The 16467-nt window shown below is 58.1% G+C and overlaps 1 protein-coding gene across 1 annotated transcript in view; it reads right to left on the bottom strand.

Moving 5' to 3' along the window:
• The window catches only part of PADI1 (peptidyl arginine deiminase 1), a gene marked incomplete at its 3' end in the record, with an annotated part of 33784 nt that extends 17565 nt beyond the window's left edge, over positions 1 to 16219 (bottom strand). Inside the window, exons 1-2 of the mRNA XM_008055112.1 lie at positions 16043 to 16219; positions 692 to 872 (exon numbers count right to left, since the gene is read on the bottom strand). Of these exons, the coding sequence (XP_008053303.1) occupies positions 692 to 872; positions 16043 to 16134 (273 nt within the window). The remainder of the gene's footprint in view (positions 1 to 691; positions 873 to 16042) is intronic.
• Positions 16220 to 16467: the final 248 nt, after the last annotated feature.

The raw sequence follows: 16467 nt of genomic DNA, 5'->3' as shown, positions 1-16467 counted from the left end.
CCAGGCGGGTCTCGAACCCGCGGGCTCAGGCAATCCACTCACCTCGGCCTCCCAGAGCACGGGATTACAGGCTGAGCCACCGAGCCTGGCTCAGGTCGTGTTGTTAGCGAGGACACCGGGCCCTGCCCCCAGCTAGCAGAAGAGGTGAGGTCCCGGCCCACGGCAGGCTCCCAGCTGCCCGTTCCCGCCCTTTCCCTGGGGGAGGAAGGCTGTGCCCATGATTCAGTGGGTCACTGTGTGGGGTGAGTGCCCGGGGCTGGAGCGAGTGAGGGTATCACCTGAGCCCAGGGCGGACCATGGAAGAGGAGGCTCGCTAGGTGTGGAAGGCACGTACACGGAGGCCTGGGCGTGCGTGCGCACGTGTGCACGGGTGTCGCTGTAGATGCCTGCTTACAGAGTGTGGGGGTTTCTTGAGGGATCTGCGAGAAGACTGGATGCTGGGATGAATGTGAGGACGTCTGTGAGGCTGAGGGGTGACCAGGTGGGCTTGCATTTTCACCAGGGTGTTTGCGTGTACATGCGTGATGCTGGGCGTGGGTGTGGGTTTGGGTGTTCTGGGCATCTGTGGAGTCGTACCAGGATAGGATGTGTGGATGTGAGTGCAGAAGCTCTGTGGGGCTGGTTAAGTGGGGTTGCTTTGTGAACAGGAGTATGCCATGAGGGCTCTAACTGTGAAGCAGTGGCCTCTTACCTTGAGGTCATTTAAGTCCTTACTGACTGTGTCCACAGATACGACCACGTCCACGTCGGCGTCCAGGGGCCAGCGGGCCTTGCCGGTGGGCTCAGTCACTCGTGAGGGATCGTAGACCATGAAGATTTCCACTCTGGAGCTCCCAGAGACCCCAAAGGTCTTGGCTCCCTTGGGCACATCACTGGCAGAGAAAAGAGAGGGGAATTTAGGACGGGCCGGGACTGCCAGGTCGCTCCACAGCACCCCCAACGAGCGGGCTGGGGGGCGGCGGGCAGTGCCACTGGCCAGGAGACCACCCTAGACTGGGTATCAGGCAGCCGGGGCATAGGTGGCAAACCTCTGGACACCCCTACTCCACACCCAAGTCCCTTCCTCTCTGACTCTTCCAGATTCTCCAACCAGCAGCAAATCCACCTAGCTAACCCCCTCGCTCTTCCATCACCAGAGTCCAAGCCACTGTCGCCACTCGCCTCACCGGGCTCCCTAGTCCCACCCTGCAGGCGGCAGAAGGTGTTTCTTTGTCCGAAAGCAGTGGTTTCCGTCACACTCAGTAAAAGGTAGGGTCCTCACAGGCATACTCGGTGCCCCCTGCCATCTCCCTGACGCCCTCCTCCCCTACACCCCCCCACCCCGCTCACTCTGCCCCAGCTGCACTGGCCTTCCTGCTGTGCCCCGAAGACACCAGGCTGTCCTGCCTCAGGACCTTTGCACTGGCTGTCCTGCTGTGAGGACCGTGCCTCCCCCAGAAATCCTCAAAGCTCAATCCCGCACTCTCACGCTCATCCGGGGTCTGCCTAAATGCCACCTTCACGGCAGCCCCCCCATCACTCCATTGAATACTGTGCCTTGTCCATTCTCCCCCCACCCCCTACTCCCCCTCCCCCTCTGATTTCTAATCATGCCTGTTGATCATCCACCTCTCCTGCTGGAAGGTCGGCTCCACGAGGGCAGAGGTTTTATCTGTTTTGCTCACTGCAGCTTCCCAGCACCTACAGCCGTGCCTGGCACATAGTGGGTGCTCAGTAAACACTTCTGCGGGAATGGGTGGATTCTCTTTTCCTCCTCTCTGCAGGGGGATTCTCGACCCATCTGTGCTTGCATGGAGATCTAGAGCCTGACTAATGCCAGTACCCAATGTGGCTTCTGCCCACCCACCTGGTACTCCGTGTCCACCCGGTGCACTAAGCTCTGGGATCCAGAAAAGAGACAGAGAAGCCCCCATCCACCTGGGCCCCAGCCTGGGGTGTTCAGCTGCCAGCCCCCACCTTACTCCTCACAGCACCAGCTGCTCCCAGCCACAGTTGGTTGGGCCGGCCTTCCTGCCCACAGAGCAGACTCGGGCTACGGGCACCCAGAGCTGAGCCAGCAGGGCCCGGGGTGGCAACTTGTTCGTCACCATCCCAGAATAAACACCAACTAGGGTCTCTCTGTGCCAGGGTTCCATGAGACCCTGGCCCATGCGGAAGTTGGACAAGGAAACTACACATGGGGCTCGTCCCTCCCTCTTGTGTCAGGGTTCTCCACGGTCAGCCCCTACAGCAGGGCCATCAGCCCCATGGCTGTCACCCGAGGTCAAGTCCCCTGGCGGAGGTCCACCCGGCCACAGAGATGCCTGGAGGGGTCCTTTTGCATGCCTGCCTGCCTTCTTCCTTTCTCGGACCCCTAAGAAACCACCCCAGTATCAAACCCTCTGCGGAAGCCAGATCGCCCCCCAACTTGCTGCCATGGTCATTCTGTCTCCATCAAAAAGCTCCCTCCATTGACCATGGTGACGATGGCCATAAATCTGAGAATCACAAGTCCTACTCAGCGCCCCCTTGGTGCTCACTGCAGCTCCGCAAAGCAAATACTACCCCCATTTTACATAGGCAGAGGTGGGCGGGGCCCCCAGCATTCCCAAGCTGCAGGCAAGCCCCACCTCCCACTCCACACTCCTGGCCTCACCAGCCACGCAGGCACCTCCAGGCGTGCCCCCTCTTACCTGCCCTCCATCATCCTGTCCGTCAGTGACTATGGAAACCCAAGGTTCCTGGGCTCTCATCATCTGATGGGACATCATCGTCCGCATGACGTGCTCAGTCACGCCTCAGAGCTTCCCTGGCCTTCCTCTCAGATGGGCCTGACGCTCACAGTGGGCGGGGCCTCCCCTGCGGCCATCTCTATGGTGACTGCTTCCTCCTTACTACCCCCCCCCAGGGGCCTAGAGGTGGGAAGGGCTCCCCTTGCTCCCCATTCCTCTTCCAGATCTTTTGTTTTTTCTTTTGAGACAGGGTCTCACTGCCACCCAGGCTGGATGCAGTGACACAATCATGGCTCACAGCAGCCTACACCTCCTGGGCTCAGATGATCCTTCCACCTCAGCCTCCCCGTCACTGGGACTATACGTGCATGCCACCATGCCCGGCTAATTGCTTTATCTTTTGGTACAGACAAGGCCTCGCCGTGTTGCCCAGGCCAGTCTCGAACCCCTGGGCTCAAGCAATCCTCCCGCCTCAGCGTCCCAAAGTGCTGGGATTATAGGCTTGAGCCACGGCGCCCCGCCATCGCCTTTCTTGACTCCATAGACCTCCAGCTTTGCAAAATGTTTCAGACGCCCCCACCGCCCATGAAGACACCCCTGCGCACCAGCACTCAGTCCCCATCTCGAGGGTGACTTCTCCAGCCTTCCGCTGTCACCAGTTCATACTTCAGTGGCCACAAGGATGGTGTGCGGTCCCGGCCTCCCAGTCCCTTGACCTCCCGTCCAGTGACCCTGGCCTCAGCCTGTTCCTCCGTGTTATGACCCAGAATGGCACCCCTACAAGCCCCAGGTTAGCAGCCCATTCGGGTACCCCCTCCAAACCTTCCACCCCTCTCCTCTCCTGCTCTGATTTATCCCTCCTGCGCTGCCCACAAAGCCCAAGCGCTGTCCAGGCCACCTCGGTACCTGCTTGCTTGGCCTCCTGACCGCTGACCTCAGGGACCCTGGACGCGGGCACCACTCTGCCGTCCTGCAGCGTCTCTCGAGGCCCTTGTCCCTCTCCCAAATCACGTCACACCCCCTCCTCCCTTAGCGCCCACGACCTTCCCCCTCCCACCATCTGGTCTCCCAGCCTGCCTACCTCCCAGCCCTCGGCCAGGCCTGCCCTCCTGGGACACAGGAGAGCCCAAGACCAGCCCTCCCTGGGCACCTCCCCCACTCCAGGGCATCACCCTCCTTGCCCTGCTCACCCTCTCGCACCCAGCACACAGATAGGTGGCCAATGTCACCCATCCCAAGCCGCCTCCTCCCCGACGCCCTTACTTCTCCCACTCCCTCTGCAGGAACCCTGGGAGGTGTGCGGACTCGCACCTCCAATCCTGTCCCATCGTCTCTGCAGCCTGCCTATAGCCAGCCTCTCCTTCTGACCCTGCCATGGAAACTGCTGTCACCAAGTCCCAGGGTCCTCTTTCTTCTTCCTCTGGTTGACCTGTCAGAGGAACTTGCCCCAGATGGTCATCTGTTCCTCGAAACACTCTCCTGCTGGGCCGCTGGGACATAGGCTCCACTGCTCTCCTCTGAGCCCCTGGCCTCATCTCTGACTTCCCTCTTACCACCCCTCACAATTCCAGACAGCGGTGTGCTGGCAAGTGTTTAATAAACATCTCTCTGGTGGTGTCTTAAGCATCTATAAACTCATTATAAATTTTACTGAGAGAGGTGATGCGTATAACACAATGTACAAAAAATACCATACATAGGACTCTTTAAGGCGAGAGGTGCTGTAAATTCTACTCAGCCTGTGGATCCCTACAGGACTCCCTCTCGTGACCGTAGCCAACGCGTGGTTGCAGTTCAGCCACGATGTGTGGTTGGGTCCCCATATGCTCATTCTTTCCCCAATCCATGTATTGTCATTAAGCCTGAAGTGTGACATAAATGTTGGTTGATATTTTTGTTTGCATTTATGAATAAGAGGACAGTGAAATAATCTAGATGTATGCTACACCTCACTCCATCAGTGGCATGAGCAACTTCTCTGCTGAATCAGATCACACGGGAAGGTCACGTCCTCCGTTTCGGTGCTAACCACGAGGTAATGACCGGCACATTTTTCAGGTCAGGTGGCATTGTTAACCTTTCTCCAGCACTTTTTGAAGTCTAGACAATCAGTAAAACCATGAAGGAAACTCTGATGTGCAGCTTTTGCTGATTTCTGTGGTGTAAATACCCCCCACAATTGTCATTTTCCAGTGACCCGCCCAACGATGTTGAACTCTGGGTTTCAGCGAGACACACAGTAGCACCTCACTACATAACTATTTCCACCATACATAGACAAGAGTAGAACACAACAAAATAATTAGGAAGTGGCAGGTTTCAGTGTTTTTACCTTTGTCTTTACTGTGACTTATTGAATTGTAAGTGTATATGATTTCATTTTAAATAATGACTGTGTTTAACCACAAGCTCATCAACTTCCTAAAAAAATGGACAATCAGCTTTCCTTGAGGAAGGACCTGGTGCACTGCCAAATATTTACACTGTTCATCTTCCTCCCAGCCTCCCCGAGAAGACTTAGAACCTTTTGCCAAAGCGGCTGTGAACGAGGGAAAGAGACTAACCAGGTATTTCCGGTTGTGTCTGACCCTGACCCTGACTGGTTCGGGAGACCCGAGACATCGTGGTGGCCTGACAGGCGAGCCAGTGCTCAGGGCGGCCAGGCGACCTGCGGAGTTTCAGCTCGGGTTCATGGCCCAGCGGGTCAGGCGGAACCCTGAGCCCGTCCCTGGTCCCCCCTCCCTCCTGCCATCCAGTTCCCAAGGGTGTGGACACTCTCTGTGGCTGGCTCCACACAGCTGGCCCGGGTTCAGCCCTTGGTCCTCTCTCCCCTTCCCCGCCCACTCCCCTGCCTACACGCACCCCCTTGGTGAGCTCCCCCTGACTTCAAGATACTTAGAGCTCCCAGACCTTCACCCCAGACTCAAGCTACCTGTCTTTTGAGTAGCGGCCTGGGTGCCTGGGAGGCTTTTTAAATTTCACGCATCCAAGCCAAACGCCTGCTTCTGCACTCCTTCCAAACCTGCCCCGTCCAGCCCTCTAGCCTGCCTCCTCTGGTTCCCTCATGCTCACAGCTTGGCCCTCAGCAGATCCCCGGCAAATCCCATGGACTCCGCCCTCACGACGCCAGCAGACAGTGACAACTTCTTTACTAGGCTGGGCCCTCTGCTGCCTCTCTCACTCCCCACAGTCTGTCCTCAACACGGCAGCCAGAGGGACCTTTTCAAGCAAAAGTCACCTCGCATTTCTCCTTGTTGGCGCCTGTGTGGCCTGCTCCACCCCCTCCTGACCTCTTGCCTGGCCGCCGGCCAGCCCTCCCATACGCCCTCACACTCGACTCCTCAGGCACACCAAGCCTGCAACTCTCTTTGTCCGGAACTTTCCTGTCACGGACACCTGCTGCACACCCAGCCCCTCCCTTCATTCTGAGTGTTCCCTGACAGCCCTGCTGCAAACATCGGGAAGTGAATGGCACCCAGAACTCAATGCATCCTGACCCCGGCTTCACGCAGCCCGTGGTTGGGTCACCTGACAGATCACATAACTGCTCATTGCAGGGCTCCATCTAGAACGCAGGGTCATTTTCTGTTTGGCTCTGTCTGCACTGCTGCTGTTCCCTCCACACCCTGCTCAGTGCCTGGCGTGGGCCCAGAGCACAATATACGCATGTGGATGAGGACACAGTGACCCAGGACTGCCCAGCTGAGGTGGCTGAGCTGGGATTTGAAACCGGTCTGCCTGGCCCACAAATCCTGACAGCAAGTAGCCGTGAGCCCAGGCCACCCAGCGGGGAACAGAAAGGTTCTAGTTTGTGGGGGATCCTCACTCACCCCATCTGGGTGCTGCTGTGACTGGGCGCAGCCCTTTCGAGGACAGCAGGACCCCGAGAAACCAATCCTCAGCCTTGGGCAACAGTGGACCTCACTGAATACCATCTTGGCCACACAGCCCCCATCTGGGGCTTGGGAAAAAATAATAATCATGCTTTGGGCTGGACTCGGTGGCTCAGCCTATAATCCCAGAACTTTGGGAGGCCAAGGCAAGTGAATTGCCTGAGCCTGCGGGTTCGAGACCAGCCTGGGCAACTTGGCAAGACCTCGTCTCTACAATAAATAAAAAATTAGCTGGGCGTGGTAGCATGCGCCTGTAGTTCTGGCTACTCGGAAGGCTGAGGCAGAAGATCGCCCGAGGTTAGCAGATTGACACTGGGGTGGCCATGAGTGTGCCACTGCACTCCAGCCTGGGTGACAGAGTGAGACCCCAACTCAAAAAAACAATAACAATAATAATAATCACGCTTTGCAGATGCTGTCATCTGAGGCCTTTGCCATCAGCCACGGTCAGTCCCAGCCATGGTCAGCCCCACTGGGCTCTTCAACATAGCCCATCCACAGCGAGCCCTTGCCCCCCCACTTCAAGCTGTTTGCAAAGTTCCAAGACAGCAGGAAACTCTCGTGCTCTGAGCACCGGGGAGAAAGGATTCACCTATAAGCATTCTCGCGTTCACAGAATTATTCCAGGACTTATGTGCCAGGGTGGTGACCTCACATGCCATAGTGGCACCGCAGGGAAGTCCATCTATGGGGACAAATTGGATGATGAGCACTTCACCCCGAAGCACACAGGTCCTGACATCTGGTCCATGCAAATGCCGCACCCAGCACCAACAGTTCCCAGTTTTGCATCTGCACGATTAAGACTGAGGAATTGGATGGCAACCATGGGGTCTTCGGCAAGGGAAAGAGGGCATAGATGTGCAAAACACAGAGGGGCTTTGGGTCCAAGAATGGCAAGACCAGCAAGAACACCACCGTTGCCGACTGTGGCCAACGCCCAGTCACTGGACCTGCTTTATCTTAACGACCAGGCCGTTCCTTCTGTGGTTCGAGAGAACACCCCTCACCCATCTGCTCACAACAGCCCGCCACTTGTGTGCTCTGGCTGCAGTTTCTTGGGTTCCATATTGTCCTTATTCCTTCCACGTCTAGCGGGATTGCAGAGAAATACAAACTAAATAACAGCAACAAGAAAATAATAATTATGAAAGAAGGGGAAAGAAAAGACAGGGTGCAATCCCTCGGGGCTATCGGGACCCTCTGAGCCCAGCACGGAGGCTTCCCGTGGTCTAGTTCCACCCTCTCCCAGCCCCACACTAGCTCGGGAACTCACACCTTGCTCACTCCTCTCTCGGGGGTGCTGGGGGTCCTGCATCAGCGTCTCACTCCCCTGCAGGTGCCGCGTGGGCAGGTGGTGCCCGTAGAGGCCGGTCTTGGGGGAAGGCGGCCACGCCCACAGGCCTCTTCTCGGCCCCTTCCCCGCCTCTGGGAGGGACCTGTTCACAGGACTCAGCTCCCCGGCACCTCCATCCAGGCCGGCTCCAGGTCGGCTCCAGCCGCGAGGAGCTGTGGGTACCCCGCAGGAACTTTGAAGACCGCAGGAAGGGGCAGGGAGGGGGCTGCTGTTTCTCGCAGGTACCCAAGCCAGGCAGGTGCTTGGTGACTTAGGCCCTCATTCCGTGGACATCCCGCTCCCAGTCTTGCCCCAGGCCTCAGGGATGGGGCTCTGCCCTTCCTCATTTTTTGGGTGCCTGGATCTGTGAGTGTGGCAGTGGGATAAGGGGTCTTGGAGGCCGTGGAGGCAGGCGCGGGAGTCCCACAGTGGGATTTACCCCCTCTCTCTCCCAGGCTGGAGTGTGGTGGCACGTTCACGGCCACCACAGCCTTGACCTGCTGGGCTCAGGCGATCCTTCCGCCTCAGCCTTCCCGGGAGCTGGAACCACAGGCGTGCACCACCACACCCAGCTAATTTGTTTGATTTATTGTAGAGACGAGGTCTGGCCAATATGCCCAGGCTGATCTTGAATCCCTGGGCTCAGGTCATCTCACTTCCACCTCCCAGATTGCTGGGATGACAGGCATGAGCCATCGTACCCGGCTCAGCTCTGGATTCTTCCCAATCCACACCATTCCTGGCTGCTTCCCTTTGCTGACTCCTCATGGTGCAGCCCCTCGACCCACCCAAACCCTGGGTGTGCAGTCCGGCGAGTCCCCAGACTCACAGTCAGGTGAGGCAGGGAACTGAAAGCGCCCCTTCAGGGAAAGGGACCGTAATCACTACCATGACAGGAGTCTCCCCGTCGGTGCCCTTGGAATCGCTCTTCTCTTTGTCATCATTTCCCTGATGAGTCTTCCTCCTCTGGAGCCCTCCCCGTGCTGGGACAGGTGGGGCAGGGGAGCCTTTGCCTTCTTCAAGACCTACTCCAAATGTCCCACCCCTTCTGTGCAGTATGGACTCTGTGTGGAGTGTGGCTTCCCACATCTGGTCACTCGATGGCTCCGAGCCTCGATTTTCCTCCTCTGTAAAATGGACATCATCCAAAGAGCTACTTCCGAGGCTGTGGGGGGTGGGAGGGACAGGGAGGGGGTTCTGTAAGATGATGTGTGAAGCGTCACATTGAGTAGCGCTAGAAGCTGCGGTCACCCTGGCTGTTACTCCTTTCCGTCCACAACCCAGCGCGTTCTGGCCAGAAGCTCGTGTCCTTCCTGTCCCCACAGCACCGTCTCAGACCCTCCCCGGGGCCCCTTCGCAGCCCGTCTGTGCCACCCAGAGCACTCTACTCCTGACCCTGCAATTCCCCAGCACGGGCCCAGAGCATGGCTGGTTGCACCAGGCTCAGTGGAGGCTTCTGGTAGAAGGAGTACGTTTTTAGAGGATCCCACCAGAGGAGTCGCAGAAGGTGGGATGGGGCTGTACGATCGGCCAATCCCAGCCCTGGCTGTCTCCTCTGGCCAGGTTGTGCCCAGGCGAGGGCAGGAGGGTGGCATGTGGCACAGGTGACATTGGGGCAGGACAGAGTCCGCATTTTCGAGCACCTACTATGTGCCAGGCTCATCTTAGCTTCTGACACCCATGATCTCACTGACACTCGCCACAGTCCCCCAGGTAGATATCACTGTCCCCATTGAACAGACGAAAATCTTCTCGGCAGGGTGAAGTAACTCTCCCCAGGTCACACAGACGGCGAAGGGAAGAGGGAGCAGTGGGCTTGTCTCCTCTCCTGGGCTGTCCTGGCTGGCGTTAAAACGAACGTGTGTGTGTGTGTGTGTGTCCTGATCACACCCCTGTGGGAACTGGAGAGAGGGGACAGCGGGGGAGGATGTCGGGAGGAAGCAGGAAAGTGCTGAAATGTTGCAGAACAAGTCTTTCACTATGGCTCCTCAAAAGCCGCGGGGACTGCCTCCCCTGCCCTCACCCACACACTTGAACTCCACAAGAGCAAGGTCAGGGAGGCTAGGAGGAGGCTGCTGGTGACCTCCTGGTCCCTGCCTGCCCAGGATGATGGATGGGGCTGCACAGGCCTTGGGTCAGAGGGATCTCAGAGGTCATCCTGGCCAGTCCCCTGCCCGCTCTCACAACAGACAGCTTCCTACCTTCTGACTCTCTCTGTTCTGACAGCTCAGGTAATCAGAAAGATTTTCCTTTTGCTTGGCTGCACGTGCCTCCCAGAAGCTTCTGCCCAGTGGGGCTCCGCAGGCCAAACTGTCTCCAGGACACAAACATCTACCCCTTGGTCTCCAGGGAGAGGAGAGAGAGCAGCTGAGCGGTCCCTCCCATGCGACCATCCTGCACTCAGTCTTGGGGGTTGTCCAGGTGCTGGGAGAGTGGCGGGGGCAGGAGGGGGAATTATGCAGAATGGGGGGTGGAGCAGCCAGTGTAGGGGTGGAGCAGCCAGTGTGGGCCGAGCTATGCGCTCCCAGCAACCCTGGCCAGTTTCCTGCCCCAGGAGCCCAAGCGGGACCCGTCTCCAGGTGTCCTGGTCTGAAGCCACAAAAGCTGCCAGCGGCTCGGCTGGCAGGGTCCAGCAGGTTCCCTGAGGTGCGGCAGCTCCGTGGGCTGCTCTGTGGGGAGCCGAGGGTCTGGCTGGAGCGTGACAGTACCTCGGTGCTGGCCGCCACCCTCGGGCTCCAGGGTTAAGGGCCAGCCACTCCCCAGGGGCACACGGGGCTCCTATGAGGGCTGCCGGTGGCTCTGCCCCAACATGCTTTCCTGAGCTCCCACTGAGCCAGGCATCCCGTGGGCACAGGAGAGCAGAGCCAAACCACCCCGGCCCTGCCCTCGGGGTCCCATAGAGCAGCTCCAGCAGAGGCTGCAAAGAGTTTTCATCCATTCTCTGATTCCGTCCCCGCACCCCGCCCGCCGAGCAGACGGATCTCCTGTCCACTTTACAGAGAGGCCACAAGGCGACAGTGGCAACGCTGGAGGTATGACTCAGAAGCTCCCCCGCCTTCACACCTGGCGACATGGAAGAGCCCCAGATCACGAGGAGCCTCTGGGGTGAGCTCACAGAAATTGGAACCAGGCAGAGCTGGGTCCAAACCCCAGCTCGGGCACCTGTGGGTTGTGTCACTTTGGAGAAGTTTCCTAACCCCTCTGTGTTTCAGTTTTTCTGCAAGATGGGGGTCACAGACATCCTGGCCTCACAGGCTGGTTGTGAGATTTAACGGAGGGAGAACAGTGAGCACTGGAAACAGGGCTGCCGTCACGGTCGCTACCGTAACAGAGAGCGTCTGAGCGGCGTGGGGCGGGCAGCCTCGGGCAAGAGAGGCCAAAGGGCCCTGTGGATGGAAAGACTCTTTCACCACCCTCCACTTCCTACCTGAACAAGAACACGGATCCAGTGTGTGGTCCTTAAAACCCACATCCTGAAATGTGTTCAGCTCCCAGCTAGAAAGCTCCTCCCAGGTGGGATTGGGAGGTGAGATCCCCCGTGCCAGAGCCCAGCAGGTGCCCAGGAGTGTTGGTGCCCAGGCGGCCATGGGAGGAAAGACCATCGAGGCACTTCCTGATGGGAGGTGTGGGCACCAAGCGGTGGGAAGGGCCACTCAGACCTCCCCTCAGGCTCCAACTGGGTGTGGATTTGCCAGACCCTTCCGTTTCACATCGCCTGGCAGAGCTGAGCAGCTGCTTAGAAACCAGAGACTAGAGTGAAGTTTCTGGGAAACTGAGGGAAAGCGCTTTGTGGGGAGAGGGGACATCTATAAGTGTCACAGGTAAACGGCCACCCGTTCACTCCCTGCACCTCGGATCTTCTCTTGGGGTCCACAGGCTCAGGAGAACAGGACCTGTGTCTGGTTTATCTCAGCCCCTCCGTGAGCAGGAGGTGGGGACCTGGGAAGAGAAGGGAGAAGGTGGGAGGAGAGTAGGGGGGAGGAGGAGGAGGAGGGATGGGGGTTGGGAAGCGGGGTGGGGGAGGCGGGGGAGATGCAGAATGTGGAGAGATTCCACGACCAAAATTCAAGAAGCAAGCCAGGTGCGGTGGCTCACACCTGTCATCTCAGCACTTTGGGAGGACAAAAGCAGGAGTATTTCCTGAGCTCAGGAGTTCAAGACCAGTATGGGCAACATAGCAAGATCTTGTAATAAATCAAAAAATTAGCCAAGTGTAATGGTGTGTGCCAGTAGCCCCAGCTACTCCGAAGGCTGAGGCAGGAGGATCACCTGAGCCCAGGAAGTCCAGGCTTTGGTGAGCTGTGATCATGCTACTGCACTCCAGCCTGGGCAACAGAGTGAGATCCCAACTCAAAAAAGAAGAAGAAGAAAAAAAAAAAAGAATCCAAGAAGCCATAGGAAGGAAAGGAGGCAGAAACAGAGGGACTAAGAGGCCAGCAGAAGGGGGAGATTCCCAGCTGGTCCCAAGATGGCAGGGGGCAGCTGGGACCCAGGGAGTCAGGGACATCTGTAGAACTAAGGGGTGACCTCTGAGGCCCTTCCAGATGCCAACACCTTATGCCCCGAGAATAACCTCACTGCACCACTTCAGGTCCAGATTCTACAGCTCCAGGGCCTGTGGGGGCCTCGGGAATGGGGCGGTCCCAGCCTCACAACCTCCAGGAATCCTGAAACTTAAACTTCACAACCCGCCCAGTAAAGGCCGTCCCTCCTGCCGCAGCGACACAGCAGCAGGATGGAGCCAGGAGTGGGGGAGATGTCGCAGCTCGGCGCCCACAACCTGTCGGTCACTGAGAATTAACGTTGCTTCAACCCCATAATTATCCCATGAGGAGGACGATTATGTGTCATTGTTCTTCTGTGCAAGTTAAAAGCATTAATTTGCTCCGTGCACACACGGAGTGTATCACACGCTTTACAACTCTGTTTTGCCATTTTCAATTTCCACCATACAGGGGACCCCAGAAAATGCATCCAAGAGGCCCCACAGCTTCCCACTTCCCCGTACCCCTCAAATTCCACCATTCTCGGGTCTGGAGAGACTATTTTGCGTTCACACTTTTGCAGGGATGGGGAGGACTTTGGAAGAGTCCAGGAGAACGTCCCTGCCCCGGCCAGCCAGGCTTCCTCATCCCCAAGAATCCATGTTCATGATGGCCTCCAGCCTGGACCTCTGATTCTGGCCTCTGGGCAGACAGGGAGGGCCATGCTGGACCACTGATGGAGTCCCCGCGTCTCTTGCCCCCTTCTTTATTGGCATGAGCCACCTCAAGTCCCCAGGCAAGAAGAGGGACAGCCAGGGCAGTCTGGCCAGATCCAGGGAGTCAGAATCCAGGTGGGGAGGCTGCTGGGGTGTGAGGGTCAGGGTGGTGAGCTAGCCCCTGGGGTGTGGGGGTGATGAGCTAGCCCCTGGGGTATGGGCTCAAGGTGGTAAGCCAGCCCTTGGAGTGTGGGGTCAGGGTGGTGAGCTAGCCCTTGGGGGGTGGGGTCAGGGTGGTGAGCCAGCCCCTGCGACATGGGGTCAGGGTAGCGAGCTAGTCCCTGGGGTGTGGGGTCAGGGTGGTGAGCTAGCCCCTGGGTGTGGCGTAAGAGTGGTAAGCTAGCCCCTAGGGTGTGGGGGTAGGATCTATAGCACCTGATGAGTTAGGGATTCCTAAGGGTTCCTCAGATCGGGACACCCAGGGGCACACAATTACCCCAAACACAAAGATGCCTCCATACAGCCCTGAGGGCCTTAATCACTTCCCGTGATGTTATCCCACACACCCAGAGTCAGATGACTTGGCAAGCCTCCTCTGGCGGGGGGTTCACCCCCCTCCTACCAGCAAGACCAGCTAGAAATCCCTGGCCTGACCTCAACGAAGGACAGGCACTGGAAAGAGGGGGTGGGAAGTCCCAAGTTCATCACTCGCCGTCAAGTGAAGCCCCTTCCTGCCGGCCAGCCCAACTCCTGGAGTGAGCTCCAGGCTCCTCTTAGAACCCTGCCAGCTTGACAGTCCCGTGGGCCCTTTCTCTGCCCGCTGCAGCCTCAGCTGGCAGGAAGCTGGTCCTTACTGCTGCAAAATAAACATCTGTGTTCCAGGCTTTAGAGTCCAGAAACTCTCCATGGCTGTGACCCTAGTCACCACCAAAACCCGGGGTGAGGGGTCCCAGGGGGCTTTGGGTGAGAGATCACCCACATGCACGCTCAGGACCCCCAAGTAGCCTCCGCCTGCCAGAGCCCACCAGAGGCCGCAACTGTGAATAACCCAGGCAGCTCCCCGTTGCCCCTTGGCTGGGCCAGGCCCACATCTAAGGATGCTAAGGAACTTGGGGTTCCCAAGGGAGCTTGCAGACAGCAGCACCCCGTGCTCCCTCCTCTCACACCCTGAGCTGCCCTCATCTCCTCCCACCCTGTCAGGCGTGACAGAAAGAACAGAAGCTGGAACCGGCGTGTGAGGGGCCCTGTATGTGCATGGTTTCATTTATCTTTCCCAAACCCATTGAGGTTGATGCCGTTGTTTCCCCACTTTTCAGATGCAGAGACTCAGAGAAGCATGGCAGCTTGCCCAAGGCCACACAGCCATGAACAGAGGACCCGAGTCTATGGGACTCCAGGGTCTGGGCGCTTTCCCTCCACGCTGGACTGCAAAGGGGACTCAGCTAGTCTCACTAGGTCTCAGATAAGGACATGAAGCCCCAGGGGATGAATGATGCGGCTGATGCCACATCAAAGCTAAGACCAGAACCCCGGTCTCTCTGTGAGATGCCTCTGGCCTTAGTCAGCAGCACATAGAGCCCAAGGCTCTGAAATGACCTTCCAGAAACAGCCGTGCCCTCAGTGAGAGCAGAAGCCTGGAATCAGGGTGGGGGGCCTACTAGCGACCCCTTTCCTGCTCTTCTGTGAGAGTGGGATTGCCAGATAAAATACAGGACGCCCAACTGGGTTTGTGTTGCCCCTAAACAGCAGATTCTTCTAGTATAAGCTTGTCCCATGCAAGATACTGAAAAAAGGTTCTGCTATTTATCTGAAATTCAAACTTAGCTGGGCATCCTGTATTTCTGTTTACTAAATCTGGCAATGCCATCTTAACAGAGCTGGAAAAATGGAGTCTCCACTGGCCACCTAGACCCGAGGGAACCAGCCCTCACGCCCGGGCTCCCAGGAGTGCCTCCCCAACCCCCCAGCCCTACCACTAGGGCACAGGCCACACCCAAAAGGAGAGCAGGGAGGGCTTCTGGGGCAGAGGGTCACCTTAGGCCAGGTGGGCTGCTGGGCCCGGCATCCATTAACCAGATGGGGCAAGCACAGGCACTGAGACTCAGGAGGTTGATAGGAGCTCAGAACCCACCTGGTAACAGCCCCCAACTCCCAGCCCCTCTTGGACGGAGACTTCCCACCCAGAGTCCCCTGTCTGCAGGCGGTCCAGCCCCACCTGGTCCATAGACAGTCTTCAGAGTTGGAAATGCCCTCAGAGGTCACCAGATCCAACGCCCTTAGTGGCCAGGCGGAGAAACTGAGGCTGGGCCATGTCCCTGGGCCCCCGTCCGGGCAGAGCCAGGATGGGAGGGGGTGGATTTGGGTCAACAAGGGAAGCTGACACTCCAGCTGCCCTCCCAGATGTCGTCATGGCCACCATCACCGCCACCACCATCAGCACCATCAACCTCATCACTGTCATCACCATCATCTCAGGGCAAACACAAGCCCCAGGCCCTGTCCCAGGTTCTCTTCTTGCTCTAACTCCTTGAGTCACCCCCTAGCCCCTCCCTCCTGATCCCAATCACTCTAGTTGCCCCTGGCTGACTTCCAAGAATCAAGCCGCCACACACATCCCTGCACCTAGGAGAGACGGGAGATGGACAAGAAATTGAGCAACGATCCATTCTGATGCCCATACAGGTGCCACCCTGACATCAGAACGCAGAGCCCAGGCCCCAGAGCCTGCCCCGGGGCTCAGCTAGAATCCTGAGGCCAGCCCTCCATCCAGGGGCTAGAGGCCAATGTTCTGACCTGGTGCCCAGGAAGCCTCCCCCAGTGTACCCATCTGATCCACCGGGTCCCCACTGCTTGCCTTCCATTCCAGCCCAGCTCTCTGCAGCCAGGTGCTGCACCGTCTCACCTGCGAACGTCCACGAGTGTCTCGACTCCTGCCACGCACACAGCGTGGGTGGGCGTCTTGAGGGACAGCCGCACAGCTCTCCGCGGGGCCATCCTGTCCCCCGGCTCCCAGCCTCCGAGGTCAGCGCCGGCACCCAGCTCCCCTCCCGGGCACCTCGCCGCCAGGAAGGAGCGTGAATTCTGACGGGTCGGTGCGCTCCACCTCCCTTTTAATTTCACCCTGTGACCTGATTAGCCTGCCTGAGCCTGGTCCCCACCTCCGGCTCCACGCCCCATTCTCCTCGTTTAGGCTGTCATCCTAGGAGGTCAGGGGAGGAGGTGCCTCTCTGGAGGATGAGGAAGGGGGGCTTCTGCTGGAGGCCCCGGGAGGAGCAGGGCTGGGCTGCCAACAGAAGGCTCTACAGAACTCCTTGGCAGTCTCCGCCC

Source organism: Carlito syrichta, unplaced genomic scaffold, assembly GCF_000164805.1.
Source record: "Carlito syrichta isolate Samal-C Ts95f unplaced genomic scaffold, Tarsius_syrichta-2.0.1 Scaffold301679, whole genome shotgun sequence".
NCBI lineage: Eukaryota > Metazoa > Chordata > Mammalia > Primates > Tarsiidae > Carlito > Carlito syrichta.
Note: the sequence above shows the minus strand (reverse complement) of the source record. Positions and strands in the feature narration are given on the sequence as shown.